Source organism: Zootoca vivipara, chromosome Z1 (genome assembly GCF_965207765.1).
Source record: "Zootoca vivipara chromosome Z1, rZooViv2.hap1.1, whole genome shotgun sequence".
Classification (NCBI taxonomy): domain Eukaryota; kingdom Metazoa; phylum Chordata; class Lepidosauria; order Squamata; family Lacertidae; genus Zootoca; species Zootoca vivipara.
Window position 1 is genome coordinate 52,054,956 of NC_142583.1, and position 19,379 is coordinate 52,074,334.

The 19,379-nt window shown below is 45.5% G+C and overlaps 1 protein-coding gene across 3 annotated transcripts; it reads right to left on the bottom strand.

Annotated features, from left to right (window-relative positions):
- Positions 1 to 2,544: 2,544 nt before the first annotated feature.
- Positions 2,545 to 18,878, bottom strand: CYP2U1 (cytochrome P450 family 2 subfamily U member 1). Of its 3 annotated transcripts, none has more exons than XR_009558119.2 (6): positions 18,007 to 18,702; positions 10,246 to 10,881; positions 6,761 to 6,922; positions 5,482 to 5,649; positions 3,911 to 4,695; positions 2,545 to 3,842 (listed from the first exon to the last, which is right to left on the bottom strand). XR_009558119.2 is itself a non-coding variant. In XM_035111581.3 (6 exons), exons 1-5 carry the CDS (start codon positions 18,482 to 18,484, stop codon positions 4,517 to 4,519), a joined length of 1,623 nt encoding a protein of 540 aa, XP_034967472.2. In that variant the 5' UTR covers positions 18,485 to 18,702; the 3' UTR covers positions 2,545 to 4,164; positions 4,488 to 4,516. The 3 variants fall into 3 exon arrangements, 2 of the variants coding, with proteins under 2 accessions (XP_034967472.2, XP_060134477.1); XM_035111581.3 differs by having other exon boundaries at positions 2,545 to 4,164; positions 4,488 to 4,695; XM_060278494.2 differs by having other exon boundaries at positions 2,545 to 4,695; positions 18,007 to 18,878.
- Between the last annotated feature and the right edge of the window lie 501 nt (positions 18,879 to 19,379).

Genomic DNA, 19,379 nt, shown 5'->3' on the forward strand with positions numbered 1-19,379 from the left:
GCAGTTTGTTATTGCCATTACAGTGGTACCTCACAAGACGAAAGCGTTTTGCGATGTTTTTGGTAACTCGCAAGACGAAGTTTTCTATGGCCGCGCTTCGCAAGACAAAGTTTTTCAGCGGTTTTTTTTTGCCACGGCAAACCGCGCTTCGCAAGACGAAGTTATCGCAAGACGAAGCGACTCACGGAACAAATTACTTTCGTCTTGCAAGGCACCACTGTATATATAAAAGGGATTCAGCTGCAGTGCTAAAACATTCTAGTGAGAAAACCCCATGGGACACAATGGTCCTTGCTTTTGTGTAAATGGCCATAGGGTTGCGCTTGTTAAGTCAGACGCATTTGCTAACCGGAAATGGAGTTCGTGAGGTCACCCTGCGAGTCGTCACTGCTAACTTTAGAACTTGCACCATTAAGTAGAAGATAAAATGGGCTCTAGCTTATGCCATAATGACATCTGGAGCCACAAAACTATTGTTTACTTTAAAAAAAGTGAAAGCAAATAATGTCTGTTTGCCATCTAAAAAGACCATTGTAACATAATAATAATAATTTATTATTTCTACCCCACCCATCTGGCTGGGTTTCCCCAAACACTCTGGGTGGCTTTCAACAGAACATTAAAAACAGAATAAAACTTCAAACATTAAAATTTTTCCCTAAACATGGCTTCCTTCAGATGTCTTCTAAAACTCAGAGTTGCTCATTTCCTTGACATCTGATGGGAGGATGTCCCACAGGGCGGGTGCCACTACTGAGAAGGCCCTCTGCCTAGTTCCCTGCAACCTCACTTCTTGCAGTGAGGGAACCGCCAGAAGGCTCTTGGACCTGGACCTCCAGGCTGAATGATGGGGGTGGAGACGCTCCTTCAGGTATACTGGGCCGAGACTGTTTAGGGCTTTAAAGGTCAGCAGCAACACTTTGAATTGTGCTCAGAAACGTACTGGGAGCCAGTGTAGGTCTTTCAGGACGGGTGTTATATGGTCTCGGCAGCCACTCCAAGTCACCAGTCTAGCTGCTGCATTCTGGCAGTACCATAGTCGGTATCAGCTGCAGAAATCCAATCCTCTTGGCTGTTATTGTCATGTGCTCCGTACTTCTACAGGTTTTAGTTTCTTATGGGTGAGAGTGTACACTGGAGTTTTGCGGTGTGCCTGAGTAATATTTGCAGAAATAGGGGGTGTTGAGAAATTATCTCCTTCACCCGCATTACAGATTGTGCTAAACTTTTGCAAACTACAGTACAGTATACCTTTGCAGAATCGACTCTACAAAGTTCTAGTGGGGTTTTTTGGGGGGTGGGGGTGGGAATAGAGAACTTTCAAAGGAAGGAGAGATACATAACAGCATCATAAACCAAAGGACAGCACTATTTGTAATTGGCATAAAATTAACAAGAACATGATGAATTCCAGGGCAGTTCAAAGATGAATATTGCACAAGGATGCCATTTCCAGCAAGAGGATTACATCCAGATCTTAAGAGTGCACACTTAAAAGTTACAGTGCAATCAAAGGTTGCTTTGATTCTAAGTAAATCAGGCTGAGATGTTCAGGAGATAGCCATCAGTCAACTGAAATATTTTATACACTTTTAGAAGTACAGCAATTTAAAAAATTGTAGTAAGAACATAGTTTTTCTAGATCACATCCAAGCTATATCCAGGACAGCGTTCTTGTTTCCTACAACATCCAATGGGATTCCTCTTGAAAACAGGGCAGCACACATTGCCTGTATGTGCCCACTTGCATTAAACACTGCCAGATGATCCAGTTGTCTATTATTATTAAAATTTATTACCTGCCATTCACCCCAAGATCCCAGCTGCTAAGTAAGTCTGCTATGACATTTGGGACTTACTGTCATGTGAGGTACCCTAAATTATGGGAAGAGTCACAGCTCAGTGGTAGAGCATCTGCTTTGAGTGCTTAAGGTCCCAGCCCCCAGGATCTCCTAGAAGAGCAGGGAGAGAACCTTTCGAAGGCTGCTGCCCACTAGTGTAGACAATACTGAGCTAGATGGAGCAAAAGTCGGTACAAGACAACTTCCTGTGTTCCTATGCTAGGGTGCAACTTTTCCAGCCAGTCACTGCAGCAACAGATGATCCAGCTCAGCAGCTCATACAGTATATTTAAAATTATATGGTTGATTTAGAAATAATTTGAAGGCATATCTGTTTTGTAGCACTTTGTAAACAGTTTGTGGTTTCCTAGAAAGAATCATTGGAACAGAATTATTTGTTAAGAGACCCCTAGCATGCCCTCCTTTCCACATCGCCATTGCATTCCTCCTGGGAAAAAAAAGTATATTCACTCACCAGTTTCAAAAACAGAGTCCTCCCTCTATTTTTTTGTACATCTGCAAATCTCAGGGTTTCTCTAAGCCTTCTATAACTCCCCTTCTGTGCAGTGATGGTATTGTTTCGGCTACATAAACTTACAGTAATCACTCAAAATGTACTGTAGATGAGGGACCAATAAGAAACCAGCTAACAATCGATGTTCAAAATATCTGTTTAAAAAGCAAAATCGGCTTCCAGACAGTATTGCTTTTTAAAATAAAAAGGTTTATTTAGATAAAGATTCATACTGAGAAACAGATCTCAGGCTGTATTTAGAAAGATAGGCACCTTTAAAAAATAGTCAGCAATGATCTCAAATGCTAGTTTCTAACAGCAATGATCTATTCCATACTAAAATTCTAAACAAGGCATTCGTTTTGTTTTGTTTTTCATGGGGGAAGGGGAAGAAATAAAGCAGGCCAGGTAAACATCAGCAAGATATAGGCAATCCATGTAATATATATTATCATTCATGAGGCTCTTAACACCTACTAAAATATAGAAATACAGATCTTTGAATCCTGACAAAATTATAAAGTGCTTCATTAAAAAGGCTTCCTTATTACAAGAGGCCTTACATGCCATACAAAGAATCAGTTGCATTGCCAGCCATATCACCCCTGCCTCACTCTGGCTGTTTAACAGTAGTCAGCTGAAAATTAGCAGTGCAATTTTAGTTTTTCCATTGAAGTTTCCAGTTAACTAAGAATGGCCCAAGGAGTCCGAGTCACCTTCCCTAAAGGTTTCTCTGCACTTCAGGCTTTCTGTAGCTCATACCTGCACAGTGTTGATTCATAAGCTCCTCCCCCGTTTGTCTCAAGTCACTACTTCCTTTACATGGTAATGAATTGGAAATGAACTCCATGATTATATCAAAGCAGCTTATCACCTGCCAAAAAGGCCAGCCCAAGGCTTAGGCAGTACTGTATGGCTTTACCTCCCAGGATATGCATGTATTATTACCATACATGCATATGTCTGGGGGAACAGTTGTGTGCCTGCCATCTTCCTAGAAGGCCCTTATTTAAAATTACCGTAATTCAGATGCACACAGATAGCACAGTGAAGGGATGCAATTGCCTAAATTCATGCTAACCACGCACACAAAATGTTCCTGTTGTGTGTGGATCCATGCATTAACATTTGTGTCTTCATATCCCCATTACAGGAATAAACAGAGGTACCAAGAGACAAACCTTGTGTACCTACAGATGTATATATAATTTGAGCTGTGAGCCTCCTGTGGAAGTGATCTTCTCCCTCCTTGGACTAAGAGGAAAGAGATTCTGCATGGTTGAAGGCAGCAATGCTTCTGAATACCAGTTGCTGGAAACCACAGGAGAGGTGAGAGCTCTTCTGCTCAAATCCTGCTTGCTGGTTTCCTACAGACCCCTGTGAGAACAGGATGCTGGACTAGATGGGCCAGCAGGCTCTTCTTTATGTTCTTAGAAAGCAGCTGTGCACAGCACTGATTGTCCGGAATGGTGACATCACTAACCCGCCTCCGCGAGAGTTTTCAACACTTCAGAAATGCTTCCATGGTTTTAGTATTATAGGGGATGAAATGCACATTTAATGGAACAAATGCACACTCAATGCTTTGAAAGTTAAAAAGAAAGAAAGAAAAGCAGTCAATCCGTCTGAAACATGAGGGAAAGGCAACCCTGAAGACTTGAATCAGGAGTACGTAAGGCTGCTCTTTTCACAGTGAAGGCGGATAGAAGTCAGACTCACCCCACAGGAGCAAAAACCACAGCAAATCCTGTTTTTATTACACATCTCTCTGTACCTTCAATGCGCCCATTTTAAAGGATGTCACGACTCCTGTATAAGAAAGAGATACCCACTGTTGCATGTAAAACTAATATAAAAAGCCACTCAATGCCTGACACTTCCATTAACAGTCTCTGCACTAGTTGTCACCTGCCATCCGACAACTTTGAGGACTAGAAACTTTTATTCCTTTTCCGCATTTAGAAAGTTTCAACACATTTAATGGAAGAGCCCACAGGCTATGGGGAAAGTGCTTTATGAGCCTGTGGGTACCCTGTGGGCTGCAGGGTTCCTATCCCTGCTCAGGGTTGGCGATTTTGTTGCTGAAGTGCATTTCATATATAGCCCTGGATTTCCGTAAGAGTAATACAAACTTCATGCAGTGTTCTTGTCCGAGGTTCCTTCATCTCTTTAAGGCAATTATGTTGAATGGAAATGGAGCTAAAGTCAGGCCAAATCTTCCTGCCATTGATGGCTTCTCCATGTCTTCGGGAAATTGAAATGTGAAATTTTGCAGGAGGCTGACAAACATCAAGAACAGCTCCATCTTGGCAAGTTGTTCTCCCATGCACACACGTTTTCCTGAAAAGGAAAGCAAAGTGGGTTAGAGAGATAAAAGGGGGGGGACTTCACAGTTTAAATAACCAGGCTTTTATAAATCCATTAAGGCCATTCCAAATTTACTAAGCACAAAGACCCCTGAATAGAAATGGTATAAAATAATCCTCTTTATTCACTAAACTTTATTCAGACTAAACTGGTTTTGCTGGGTCCTGTCCTATATAAGACAGCTTCATATAACTTAATAAACCAGAGATGGGCAGAAAGTAGCTCAGAATTTCCCTGTTGATCTCTGGGTGACTTGAATTAGACTGGGAAGGGTTTCCAACAAGAGCAACAAAAAACAACTTCCCAACTAAATTAGGCTGCTGAAATGAAGAAAGCAGCAGGAGGAGAAGACTATTGCGTGAAATGACTATGAGCTCCGTTCAGTTCTGGTACTGAAAGAAAATTCCTAGAATTAGAATGTGCTCAGAGGTAAATCCTGTTCTTTAACTTCTGAACCACTTAAACCTTGGAGTTTTAGTAAAACAAAGCCTGAAGCCTGTCCTCCCCTGTAATAGACTATAATAGACTGCGAACCGCTCTGAGATCTTATGATGAAGGGCAGTATATAAATCCTAATAAAATAAAGTAAAAATAAATAGGAGAGAGGCCAGCAAGCATTTTCCTGGCCTTCATAAACGCCGAACATACAATACTTAATGTACACTGCTTTAAAGATGTCCTATTATCAAGAGATGGTGTCCCCAAATCCTGTCCCCCTCCCCTGTCGCTCCCTACACACACCAAACAGAGTTAAATTACCAATTCCAAAGGGAATAAATGTTTCTTTTTTGATGAGCTGGCCATTTTCATCCAGAAACCTTGCTGGGTGGAAATCATCCGGATTCTCCCATATGTTGGGATCTCGGTGCACGGACCACAAGTTTGGAATGATTACACTGCCCTTTGGGATAGTGTAGCCCTGGAGCACTTAAAACAACAACAACATATACACAACCAGAGAGGCACACAAATTAATAAATGACAATACCCTTATGGAAAGATTTTACACACAGATATATTAATCAAAGGAACATAAAATGCTTATGTTTGGGTTGGTTGGGGTTTTTGTTCTTTTCTTTTCTTTACTGCAAGCAAGAGTTTGTGGGAAAGTGTTGCTTCGTGACTGTGAGAATGGATGTTTGTGTATTCCTACGTGCCATTAAAATGGTATTGTGGACTTCTCTAGGAGCGGGAAGGGGCAAATAAAACCCTCACCAAGGGCACAGAAAACGAAAAGTTTGCCAAAAACACAGCCCCTTTGTTATCACAGCACTTTGTAAACACAGGGGTTGCTTGCTTTAAGTTTGTCAGCTGCTAACAGATACCATCTGACCCTAAGGAGCAGCACACCCCGTGAAGCAACACTGCAAAGTCCATGCCGAAGTTTACAGCAGCTGAAAATCAGCCCTGAGCTGCAAAAGCAGCTCATTAATGAAGTATCTACTACATGTGCAATGCCTGGAGGTGCACAACAGTTCAAGCACTTAAGTCTGACCACAGTCTGTTCTCACTTCAGCTCTGGTATTGCTCTATAAAGCCAATAAATATGTGATAATGGGCAATTTGCCTGTAAAACTCCAGACTCTCCTGTCCCTGGCAACCCTGGAAAGCTGCTGCCAACCTAGGACAGACCAAAAGACCTGATAGGCTAGACCTAGTATAAGAAAGCCTGTTCAAATTTCAGCCTTCCTTGTTTCTCTCCAGTGTGGAGCCAGTGGTTAAGAGCGGTAGTCTCGTAATCTGGGGAACCAGGTTTGCGTCTCCGCTCCTCCACATGCAGCTGCTGGGTGAGCTTGGGTTAGTCACACTTCTTTGAAGTCTCTCAGCCTCACTCACCTCACAGAGTGTTTGTTGTGGGGGAGGAAGGGAAAGGAGAATGTTAGCCGCTTTGAGACTCCTTAGGGTAGTGATAAAGCGGGATATCAAATCCAAACTCAACTTCTTCTTCTTCTCCTCCTCCAATGTGGAAATCAGCTTTTGGCTAAATGAACTCGTACCCAAATGTGAGTGAGTGCAGCAGCCCACCACAAACGCTTACCTGTAGTTTCTGAGGCCATTCGAGGAATCGAAAGAGGGACAACCACTGTCATCCTTTGAACTTCCATGATGGTTGCTTCTGTGAAGGGCATGCGTGCCTTGTCCGCAAGGGTAGGGGGCCTATTGCGCCCAATGACCAACTCAATTTCTTCCTGGACCTTTTCTGTGCAAAACAAGAGACAGCAAGATGAGCACTGGGACTAAATGGCTAAATTAGGGTTGCCATGGGTCCTCTTTTTCCAGGACGCATCCTCTTTTTCAGGGGTAAAATTTCTGTCCAGGTGGATTTTGTTAAATTTGCCAAAATGTCTCTGGCTATACTTTCTGGATGAAACATAGACATAGCTGGTGGTTGAAGGCTTTCCTCTTCTCTTCCCCTGCCCCTTTCAGCAATATATCACAGCTTCTATAGCCTACACATAGTAAGGGTATTTAAAATGAGAGTCGCCATAGCATCCACCTTTTTGCTCTTCAAATTAGGCAACCCTAGCTAAATGGGCTTTATGCAATTTAGTTACTTTACATTGGGTTTCTATAATGGCATCATGTGCTTCTGGGATTAGCGAGCAAGGCTGCAAAAAAGGAGAGAGAGATTACACTCAGACCTGTCTCTCTTGACAAATTAAACACCAACTGCATGTCAAACACTGCCCTCCAGTGTCTACAATCAGAAGTATTACTGCTGTGATCCTAAAAATACTTGACTTAAGGGCACTTCCACATTTTTGCTATTTTCAGGTGGGATTTAATCATATAATGCTAGCAAATCCAGGCTGTGCAGTAAAAGTTTGCTGGGCTCTTGCACACATACAATCAGGCTTTTTGCAATAAGGAAAGCGATGGGGAAATGCACTGGAAAGTGTGGGATGGAAACAGCTTGACACAAGATCAGCTACTCTGCACACAAAGCAGAACAAATGTTCAATAAGTAGCCAATGTTACCTAACATCCCCCCAAACTTTGCCCGAACTAAACAGAAGGGATGCTCAATAAACAGATTGTCTGGAAGCGACTTTAGCCACGGTACAAAAAATGGAACTCTATCTGAATTAGGTAAGATTAGAAAAGGACTTAACAGTGAAGGTCATGTTAACATCTTTCAGAGAGCTTTTGTACCACAGACTGCCATCACACCATCATCTCTTGACATTCATGCCACTACGCATCTAACAAACACTCAAAACGCAGCTGTCTGTTTTCTGGAAGAAACTAAGAGAATCAACTTTTGGGAAACAGAAAGCATTAAATGTACTCCAAGCAGTAAAATTGACTGATTTTAGCTGCTCATCACAGCTATGTGATTTAGAGATCGAAATGGCTATGGGATGGAAAGAGAATGAATAAAAGCTGGAATATATTAAAAACCATTAAAACCAACTTTACACTTTTAATATAATCAACTATTATTTAATATAACCCGACACTAAGGATACTCTAGGTCTTTGCCCCATGAGACACACAAACCCTGTAATAAGAAAATCTAGGCTCTGTATGTATAATAACTTATTAAAATTAAGCCCATCTGCATCCATCTACTTGAAACTGTTGGGTTTTTTTATAGAATGGGGGAGGGGGTTAGAGAGTGTTGTGGCAGAGGAGAAGAAATGTATTAAAACACAGAAACACTAATTCTGCCTGCAGCTACAACTCCCAACATCCCTGATCATTGGCCATGCTGGCTGAGGCTGATGGGAGTTAAGAGTCCAACAATATCTCAAAGGCCATAACTTCCCAGCTCAAAATTCCATGCTCCCTCGAAAATAATGCACATGTCAAGAAACCAAGCCTTATCAGGAATGGTTGAGGGAGTTGGGAATGTTTAGCCTGGGAAAGAGGAGATACGATGGCCATCTTCAAATATCTGTCACATGGAGGATGGAGCAAGCTTGTTTTCTCCTGCTCTGGAGGGTAAAACCCAAACCAATCGATTCAAGTTACAAAAAATGAAATTCCAACTAAATGTTAGGAAGAACTTTCCAGTGGGAAGAGCTGAACAGTATCCCTCGGAAGGTGGTGGACCCTTCCTTGGAGGATTTTAAGCAGAGTTTGGATGGCCATCTGTCATGGATGCTTTGGCTGAAATTCCTGCGTTGCATGGGTTGAACTAGAGGACCACTGGGGGTTGCTTCAAACTCTGCAATTCAATTATTCTCTGTCCAGTAATCATTGAACCTTAGGGGTGAGTGGGTGGGGGAGTTCTCATTTTGAAGTTTGCTTTTTGTCTCTTTGCATACCTCAGGATTCACAAAAGCATGCCCATATCTACCTGCTTTTTCCTCAGTGACCCTGTTTTGGGTTCCTATAAGAACATAGCAAGATTCCTCTTGGATCCAACCAGAGGCTCGTTTAGTTCAGGACCTTATTCCCCCAATGGCCAACCAGATGCCTATGGAAAGAAGCCCCAAAGGAAGACCTGAGAACAATCGCTCCCTCCATCAACTACTACAATTCAGAGGTATATACTGCCTCGTAGATAGATAGATAAAAATAGATAGCTGTCTTTACACTGTAGCACGAGAGAATAGCAGGCAGGCGAGCGAGCAGCATGGGTGGCCACTGGCCAAGGCACGCTGCTTGAAGGAGGGTGGGAGGTGCCCTCTATTAAACATGGTCGCAGCAAGACATAACAGAGGGGGACAGATGCTTCAGAGAGGAGTCTGCTGAACCACTCTCTGAAACGCCTCCGACCCTCCTTTAAAAGGGAGCAAGGATTGGGGCAAGCTGTGAGGGGACGTGGGCGAAGTCTAAAGCAAGGGGGGTTTGGTCACCCATGCGTGGGGGAAGGGAGTTGGCAAAGGGGTTGGTGAGGAGGTGTGGTTGGCAAGCAGAGTGAGCAACAGGGGCGGCAGCCCTGGGTGTTGGTATGTGTGTGCCTAGAGAAGGAGACATCATTTTGACTAGTACCCATGGATAGCCTGTCAGCACCAAAGTACTGTGTTCACCATAGCTGCCGTCTCCCGTTTTCCCCGGGAAACCCCCGTTTTTCCAGCTGTCCCCAGCCGAAAAAAACTGGATTTTTTTGTTTTTCCCCCGGTTTATTCTGGCGCGGTGGCCATTTTGGAACTGGGCGGAGCATGCTCAGAAGTGACTTTTGATGCTGCTCTGCCCAGTTCCAAAATGGCTGCAGCGCGACTTCTGGTGCGGTGGCCATTTTGGAACAGGGCAGAGCAGCATCAAAAGTAGCTTCTGAGCATGCTCCGCCCAGTTCCAAAATGGCGGCAGCGCTACTTCCGGTCTGCTACTTCCGGTCCGGTCCCTTATTTTTCAGAGAGGAACTTGGCAGGTTGGCAGGTATGGTGTTCACTGTTAGAGGCAGTGGGTGACTGTTTTCCGTGCAAGATTCGATCAGAAGGGTGCAGCTACGGCCATATTATACACCCCGTTCTTCTCAGCAATGCTGTGGAAAAAAAACCCCCAAATGGATAGCTTGGATAATAAGAGCAAACCCAATTAAGAATCAGCCACTGGAGAAAGGATGACATTTACTTTGTTCCTGTGGGTGAAGCGACATGTAAAGCAGACTCCAGAGAAGGGTATTGGATGTTGTGTCCGTGCCTGCGATGAAAAGGTCCGCAATAATAAAAAACAGGTAGTCTTCAGTGAAGCTGCTCTCGCTGTCTATCTTCCTTTCCTCATCTGCATGAAGGAGGTACATGTCGATGAAGTCTCGGGGATTCTGGCTATCAAGGGTTTCCCGGTGCTGTGTGATAATAGTCTTCAGGAAGGCCGTGATATCCAGCTCAATCTGCCTGAGCACTCGGAAAGGATAGATTGGGAGGTAGTAGAGCCAAGGGCAGATGTTGACCAGAATCATGTGACTGTTCAGGCTTATCTCCAGACCACGAGACATCAGCTTCAGCATGGTCTTGAAGCTGGCATCGTCATAGTCAAAGCGCCTGCCAAACGCCATCGAGCAGATGACGTTTGACACGGCGTTGCCGATTATGGGGAAGGGGTTGAACTTCTTGTCCCCGTGCTTCAAGATCTCTGCTTTCACATACTTGAATTCTTCGATTATTTTAGGCTCCAAGCTGTGCTTTCCTAATCCAAAGTGACGGAGGGTTGAATGGGAGAACTTCCTCTGTTTCTTCCACACCGGGCCGTAAGGGGCAAACACCACACCTGGAGGAAAAGAAAGGGGGAAAACATTGGAATTGAGAACAGAGTTTTCAGTTTTGTTTATAAGATACCTTGAAGCTTCGAACTACAGGAATCACAGAATTGTAGAGTTGGAAGAGACCACAAGGGCCATCCAGTCCAACCCCCTGCCAAGCAGGAAACACCAAGCAGAAAATCCTGGGTTCTCCTCAGTTTTCATTTCATTTCACGGGACGCGGGTGGCGCTATGGTCTAAACCACGGGTGTCAAACACAAGGCCCGGGGGCCAAATCCGGCCCGCCAGACCTCGTCATGTGGCCCGCCGAGCGCCCCAGCCAGCGGGACCCAGCAGTGGGACCTTGCTGCTGAAGCGCCGCGCAAGTGCCAACAAACAGCTGGGGCCGGGGGGGGGGGGTAGAAAGGCGGCCAGAGCAGCGCCGCACGGAGAGCCCCGAGCCTCTGCGACGCAGCAGTGCTCTGTAGCACTTTGAATCCTCCTCCTGCCACGGCTCGGTGCCTGGAAACGGCTGCTGCTGCTGAAGCACAGACAAAGCACCCAGCAGTGCCGCGTGGAGGAGGAGGAGGATTCAAAGTGCTACAGAGCACTGCTGCGTCCCAGAGGCTCGGGACTCTCCGCACGGCGCTGCCGGGCACCGACCCGGCAAGCCACCTCCTCCTCCTCCTCCTGCCTCACCTCCTCCTCCTCCTGCCGCGGCTCAGCCTCACGGACGTGCAACTCTGAGGCTTTACGCACTTCTCCTAAAACGGACACCCGCTGCCTCACGCTGCACAGGAAATGCTTTTTGCCCCTGGGTCCCTTCGCGCTCTTTTCTGGCGCTGAATCAAGGCAGCGACCCCCCCTTCCCTTTCTTTCTTTCTTCCTCTCTCTCATTCTTATTCTTTCTTTCCCTCTCCTTCCTTCCTTCTTTATCTCTTGTCTTCTCTCCCTCTTTCTTTTTATTTCCTTCTTTATTCCTTCTTTCCTACTCTTCTTTCTCTCACCTCTTTTCTTCCTCTCTCCCTCCCACTCCCTCTTTTCTTCCTCCCTCCCCTCCCCTCCCCTCCCTCTCCCTCTCCTCAGAAACATAGGATGCTGCTTTATACTTCTGGCCCTTAGACCCTGGAACCAGGAGAGCAGCTCCAGTGAGTCAACCTCAGCCAGTCCCTTTGGTGAAGGGTGGTGGCTCACTGGCAGAACATCTGTCCTGCATGCAGAAGCACCCCAGCATCTCCAGGTACTAGTAGCTCTGCAAAGGTCCTGCATGAAACCCTAGCGAGCCTCCACCACCCAGTGCAGTTACCAAAAATCATTTTTCAATAAATTGTACAATAATTGTACATTTGAATATCTACTTGCCATTATTCTGACTATGTTTCTGCTTTCAGAGCTAGTTATTACTTACATTATTACAAAAAACAGTAATAATTGAATGCAGTGACAATAATTTATGATAATAAAGAGTGGACACATAGTCCTACAGATACAACCGGCCCTTTGAGGGTGACCAAACTGCTGATGCGGCCCCCGATGAATTTGAGTTTGACACCCCTGGTCTAAACTACTTAGCCTCTTGGGCTTGCTGATCGAAAGTCGGAAGTTTGACTCTGCGCGACAGGGTGAGCTCCTGTTGCTCTGTCCCAGCTTCTGCCAACCTAGCAGTTCAAAAGCACGCCAGTGCAAGTAGATAAATAGGGAAAGTAAATGGCATTTCCATGCGCTCTGGCACTAGTTGCGGTGTCCTGTTGTACCAGAACCAGTTTAGTACTGCTGGCCACATGGCCCGGAAAGCTGTCTGTGGACTAACGCCGGCTCCCTCGGCCTGAAAGCGAGATGAGCACCGCAAGCCATAGTCGCCTTTGACTGGACATCCAGGGGTCCTTTATCTTTACCTATTTCATAATATTTACACACCGCTTGATTGTAAAAAACAACAACACAAAACCACACAAAACCTCAGAGTGGTTTATGAAAAAGTTCATCGAATCATAGCATTGTAGAATTGCAGAGTTGGATGGAACTACGAGGGTCATCTAGTCTAACCCTCTGCAATGCAGGAATCTTTTTCCCAATGTGCAGCAGGAGGATGGACAAGATGATACTCTGAGTATCTTCCAGCTCAATGATTATGTGATTCTAATACTTTGTGTAATGATAACCACATGTTGTTGTTGTTGTTAATTGCATCTAGTTACCAGCAAAATTTAAACAACTCCAGTTAAAAAATGGTTCCCACCTAGGCAATAACAAGATAATAGCAAGACAAGAAACAAACAAGGATAACCAGTTTAGTCATTGCTCACTAGGATTATATTCAATTAAGCAGAAAAAATACAAAATGGAAAATAGAAAATTATAGGAAGAGACAACAGAACAACCAGAGTTATTGGAATTATAAAAACTGCTCATCTCAAAGACCCCCTTCCCTTCTCCATTAGAATACATTGGCTGAAAATAGTACTTAAGCCCTAGATTTTCAATGGTTGGTTAGTTCTCAAAGCCCCAACATGGACCCCTTTTTTTCACTCTATGCTCTCAAGGACCAGCCTGACGCTATGCTTCACTACAGGACTGGTATCCCCTTCCATTTCTTGCCTTGCTAGTAGTATGGGTTCTGCAGCAAAATTGCCACGCTCACTTTCAGTAGGCTTTTGAGATTCCTTCATTCTAGATCCAGATGTGATTGTACTGTAGGGTTTGCTGCCTGCTTAAATTGCAATTTTGCTGTCTCAAGCAGCATTTATATTCCGTCCCTTTCATTTCATGTAATAAACTAGCTTTTCTTTATTTATTTTATGCAAGAGCTTCTTGTGGGCAGAAAGTGAAGGGTAAACACACATTCAAGACAAACACACACCTTAACTCTAGCAAAAGACCCTAAAGCTCTTGGGAGTGTGTACATGTGAGCGTTGGACACACATGTGGGTTCAGACACGTACATTGGAACATAATTCATCCTCCATCTAGGCAAGCAAGAAGCAGGATCAGGGTCCAAGGATGCATTGAGGGTGCAAAGTGACTGTGGATTGGGCAAGCTCTGACTACAATGTTCAAGTCCAAACTTGTATAACCGTACCGTATTATTTACACACAGCCTTTATAACAAGTTATCAGGGTGCCATATCTTCACCCTGCAAAGGACATTTATACTTGTGATGAAACTGTAGTTGCACTGTTGCCAAGATATCACCAATTTGCTCAATTGGCTTTGAGACCAAGCAAAGGTATGAATTTGGTTGCCCCAGCTGACATTGCCACAAGGGGTCTCATTACACCACACCGACCACTTTATCAGTAAGCTGCTGAAGAGGTATTTATGATTAGGTATGGGTTAATCTGCCAATTTCAGCTTCTCCCGGTTTCTCATTTTTCCAGTCTTCAATTCAGTTCTCCACATTTCCACATCAGTTTGCATTTTTTATTTATTTATTTATTTATTTAAAAAAAGCCCCCATGAAAATCCACCAGCATATTAGCACAACTTTATCCTTTTATACCTATGTTTATATGCAACTTTGCTTAATATACACAAAATATAATTCATTTCTGTACGTTATCTTCACTAATATATGGAACCCTAGTACAAAGCCCTATACAGCTTGAGACCTGGACTTTTGAAGGAACACCATCTCCCACATCAACCTGCCTTCCTCAGAGCCCTTCCCAAGACTATCCCTCCAATCAGAAGGGAGCAGGGTGGCAATGGGAGAAGGCCTTTTAAATTAGATAAGGCCCTTAATTAAAGACACATGCTAGAATCACATTCTGCTTACTTCAAAGTAATAATGTAAAGGTAGTTTCATTGGTTCCAGTCACGGATGACTCTGGGGTTGCGGCGCTCATCTCGCTTTACTGGCCGAGGGAGCTTCCGAGTCATGTGGCCAGCATGACTAAGCCGCTTCTGGCGAACCAGAGCAGCGCACGGAAACGCCGTTTACCTTCCCGCTGGAGCGGTACTTATCTGCAATTTCACAGAATCGTAGAATTTTGGAGTTGGAAGGGACTCCCAGGGTCATCTAGTCCAACCCCCTACAATGCAGGAATCTCAGCTAAAGCATCCATGATCCAACCTCTGCTCAAAAACCTCCAAGTGTAAAATTTCCTTAGTATAAATGTCCTGGTGACAAGAGGAATATATCCCATGTTAAAAGGCAAACGCTTCTAGTCATGTTAGCTTTGCAGTTTTGTTTTACGAAGTAGCAACTGAGAGCTACTCTAAATCCTTTACTCCTTGTACAAATCTCTGGAAGCTGCTATAGTGCTTAACAGGCTAGATCAGGCATCCCCAAACTGCGGCCCTCCAGATGCTTTGGCCTACAACTCCCATGATCCCTAGCTAAGAGGACCAGTGGTCAGGGATGATGGGAACTGTAGTCCAAAACATCTGGAGGGTCGAAGTTTGGGGATGCCTGGGCTAGATGTTGGGCTACCTGAGAAGGCAGAACTGCTGGTTTTTGGACTTGCACAACCAAGAATTGACTATGTTTCAGAAGACTGTTATTCTTTGCCCAGGAGAACAAAATTCGGACATGTATGATTATACAAAAGAGTTGCACAATATTAATTTGGAACTTTAGGGGTAGTTTATGTTTATTTATTGTTTTGCAAAATTAGTGGAGAAACTATGAAAATGGGCAACAGAAGGCAAGCAAGGGATAAAGGAACAGAATGCAGACGAGGAGCAAACTGTCTCTTTATTTGAGCCGTTTGAAGAACTGCCTAAATATTTTCAAACTCTACTTTCATCCTGCTAGAAACTTTGGAGGGGAACTTCCAAAGACTGTCGAAATTACAACTCCTGACTACATCGGGGGGGGGGGGGGAGTGTGCTGACTATACAATAATCCCTGTTAGTGCATTTGGAAACTACATTTATCCGCAACGCTTCTTACAAGCCCAAGTGAATTGTTTGGTCAGAACTGGGAGACTGCCTAGTTATCTGGTGCTCCTCTCCAACTATTTTAGACTGACAGGGAAGCTGCTAAAAACAAGCACAGAATCACAAGGCAAAGTGACCTTTGTTAAAAAAGAAGAATCCTGAATAGGGATAGACCTCACAAACATATCTCTCCCACCACGGTCATATTATACTGCAGTATTCAATAACAGGTGCCTGTGGTTTCCCTTTGCAGCAGGTTATATGGGAAATCTGAAAGGCAACAGAAAAATCTGCATATGCAATCATCTACAACAGTCTGCAGCTTTCAACACACAGGTGTCGCTGGCAAAGAAGTGCTGGAAACAGCTACATGTGTTAATGCAGAAAAGATGCAGCCAGCAGCATCACCAGAGGCCTCTATCATTAGTGTAGTAACTTATCTTCCTCTTAATAAAGGACTGCCAACTATCTGAGAAGTTAAGTACTCAGCTATCTCCTGTTAAGCTCTATTGCTGCAGCAATAAAAACCCGCTAGCACATTTGCAAAGCTAAGCAGGATCCGGTAAGGTTTCAAACTGGATGGGTCACTGCAGTTGAGATTCCCGTATTGCAAGGGGTTGGACCCTTGGGGTCCCTTTCAACTCTACAATTCTTGGATTCTAAGATTCACTACCAACAGAGAAGAGGGTACAGTGTGTGCTTGGTTGTGTGTGTTTTTGTGTGGGATGCCCATGACAGTTTGCAAATGGGCTCACAGGCCCAAAACGCTTGCAACCCCAGTGCTTACAGGGATTGATGCCAGCAATTCCCACTTATATGAGCATCGCCAACCGATGGCCAGAGCAAAATCAGAACTATCTATAGGGTTCGTATTTTGCTGAATATTTTACATACATCCACAGGCACTTCCTCCCTCTCTTCCATTTTAGAACTCTACAGCCCCCTGAATGATCACAGTTCCAACATTCTTATATACCGGCAACTAGTGCAGATCACCGAGTGCAGGTGCTATGTGCTCACAAGGTCTCACTCCTGTCAGCAATCGAGCTGCTACATCCTGCACTAACTGCAGCTTCTGGATCAAGTCTGACGGAGGCCCAACATAGAGCATATTGTGGTAATCCAGTCTTGAAAGTCTGCTGGTTTTCCTCGCAACTCCTTCCAGGAGTCATAGAATAACACACTCCAACAATAATGTTAGCCTACCTTACAGGGCTGTTGGAAGGATTACATGCAGCACAGTGGAAATACAGTGGTACCTCGGTTTAAGTACACAATTGGTTACGGAAGTCTGTACTTAACCTGAAGCGTATTTAAACTGAAGCGAACTTTCCCACTGAAAATAATGGAAAGTAGATTAGTCCGTTCCAGACAGTCCGTGGAGTACTTAACCTGAAGCGAACTTTCCCACTGAAAGTAATGGAAAGTGGATCAATCCGTTCCAGACGGGTCCGTGGAGTACTCAACCTGAGGCGTACTTAACCCGAAGTATGAGTGTAATTGGTTCTGGAAGTCCGTACTTAGCCTGAAGCGTACTTAACCTGAAGCGAACTTTCCCATTGAAAGTAATGGAAAGTGGATTAATCCGTCCCAGACGGGTCAGTGGAGTACTTAAACTGAAAGTACTCAAACCGAGGTGTACTTAAACCAAGGTATGACTGTATTATGAAATATGTCTCACCATGTTCAGGGAGCTTAGCTGCACGGCTTCAAGTAGCCTTTGCCAACCTGGTGCCCTCCAGATGTTATAGAATACAGCTCCCAGCAGTGAGTGATGGGAGTTGAAGCCCAAGAACATCTGGCTTATGACAATATATGCAAAGCACTCTGTTAATCCTAAGAAATATTCTCATCAAGCCCCTCAATTAAAGACGTCTTTCACTCCCTCCTTGACCCCATCATCACAGCATGTGGCCCAACTGTCATGCCTGGGGCCTGGCACTCCAAGGAAGCCCTGCAGCTGGGCCTGCCACTCAATAATAGGGCTTCCTTCTTGGGTGCTTATTATTATTAAAGTTATATACCCCATCCACAGGTGCCACACTCACCTGCTGGCATCCCGCTTCACTGGCCAATGTATGCAGCTGCCAGGAGTCATAGAATCAGAGAACTGGGAAGTTAGAAGGGACTCCAAGGGTCATCTAGCCCCACCCCCCGCAATGCAGGCTTCTTTTGCCTGACATGGGCCCTGAACCCATGACCCTGGAGAAAGGCTGCCGAACTGCCCCTTGGCGGATCTGACCCCTTCCCCACGCCACCCTCTTTGCCTTACCTTTCCTCTTGGAGATGAGGGCCACGAGGGGCACGCTGGGCCGGTCGCTGAAGACCTCGGCCTGGTTGACCAGGGCGTCCCGCACGGCCTCGAAGTCGCTGAGCATGATGAGCGGCCGACTGCCCACGAACAGGCTGAAGATGCTGCCGTAGATCTTGGCCAGGGCGGTGAGTACCAGATGGGCCGACATGGGCCGGGGAGCGCCGCCTCCGCCTTCGCCCTTGGGGGGCTGTTGCTGCTGCTCCCTCCCGGCGCCGCCTTCGCCTTTGGGGAGCTGCTGCTGCTGCCGGTCGATACCCAGTAGCCGCTTGCGCACCATCGGGTTGGGCACCAAGGCGAAGGCGAAGTTGCCCACCAAAGGCCACGGCTTGGGACCCGGCGGGAGCCCCTGCAGCGACCGGCGGCGGCCCAGCAGCCACCACAACGCCAGCAACAGCCCGGCGGCCGCCAGCAGCGCCGAGCTAACGGGATCCTCCATCAGGGCGGGCTCGCCAGACAGAAGCCGTGCGCAACGCGGAGCCTCCCTTGCGCGCGCTCTGCGGCCCCCTGGAGTCTTCCTCCGCGGCTCCCGCTACATCCTCCTCGCGGCGCCTCCGCCTCCGCCTCTGGTTGGCCGCCCGCGGGCGAGAGGAGGCGCAATCAGAACGCCCAGCTCGGCACAGAACTCCCCCGGGGCGCTGCGTCACCAGGGAAAGGGCTTCCCTGGCTTTGACCATCCGGTCTTATCTCTCTCCGCTGCGCTCCACCCCAACTCATCTATATACTATATATATATATATATCTGCCCAAAACCCCAACGTAAAGATTGCCACAAAAAGCTGAGTGACGCTGGCGACTTGCAACGGCCTGCTGCATGCAGAGTTGAGGGAGGGAGGGAGGGAGGGAGGGAGGGAGGGAAGGAAGGAGAAAGCGAAGGGGTCAAAGGCGAAGAGAAAAGCGGAAAAGGAGGGGGACCTCTTTCAGACCCATGTTGATTGCAGGACAGGTGCATTCTGCAAACATTGTTTTATTGTTTTCTTCTTGTTATTTTATGCATTTATATCCCTCAGGGTGGGATTGGAGTTTTATTAGTTGATTCAGGACGCGGTCCCTTGATGCTGCCATGCCGTATTGCACCCATCTGCAGTAGTTTCTAGTTCGTAAGTTTATTGTTCTACTGACTAAACTTGTGACGATAGGACTAATAAAATAATACAGAACATGCATTCATACCGGTAATATAAGGCGACATCCATGATGTAAGAGAGAGAAGATGCCAAAGACATCAACAAGCTTAAATCTACAGTAACTTGATTTCTGATTAAAGCTCCCAGTCACCACAACAATTTACAGGGATTTTATCTAAATGCTTTTTCCTGATATTTTTTGCAGTC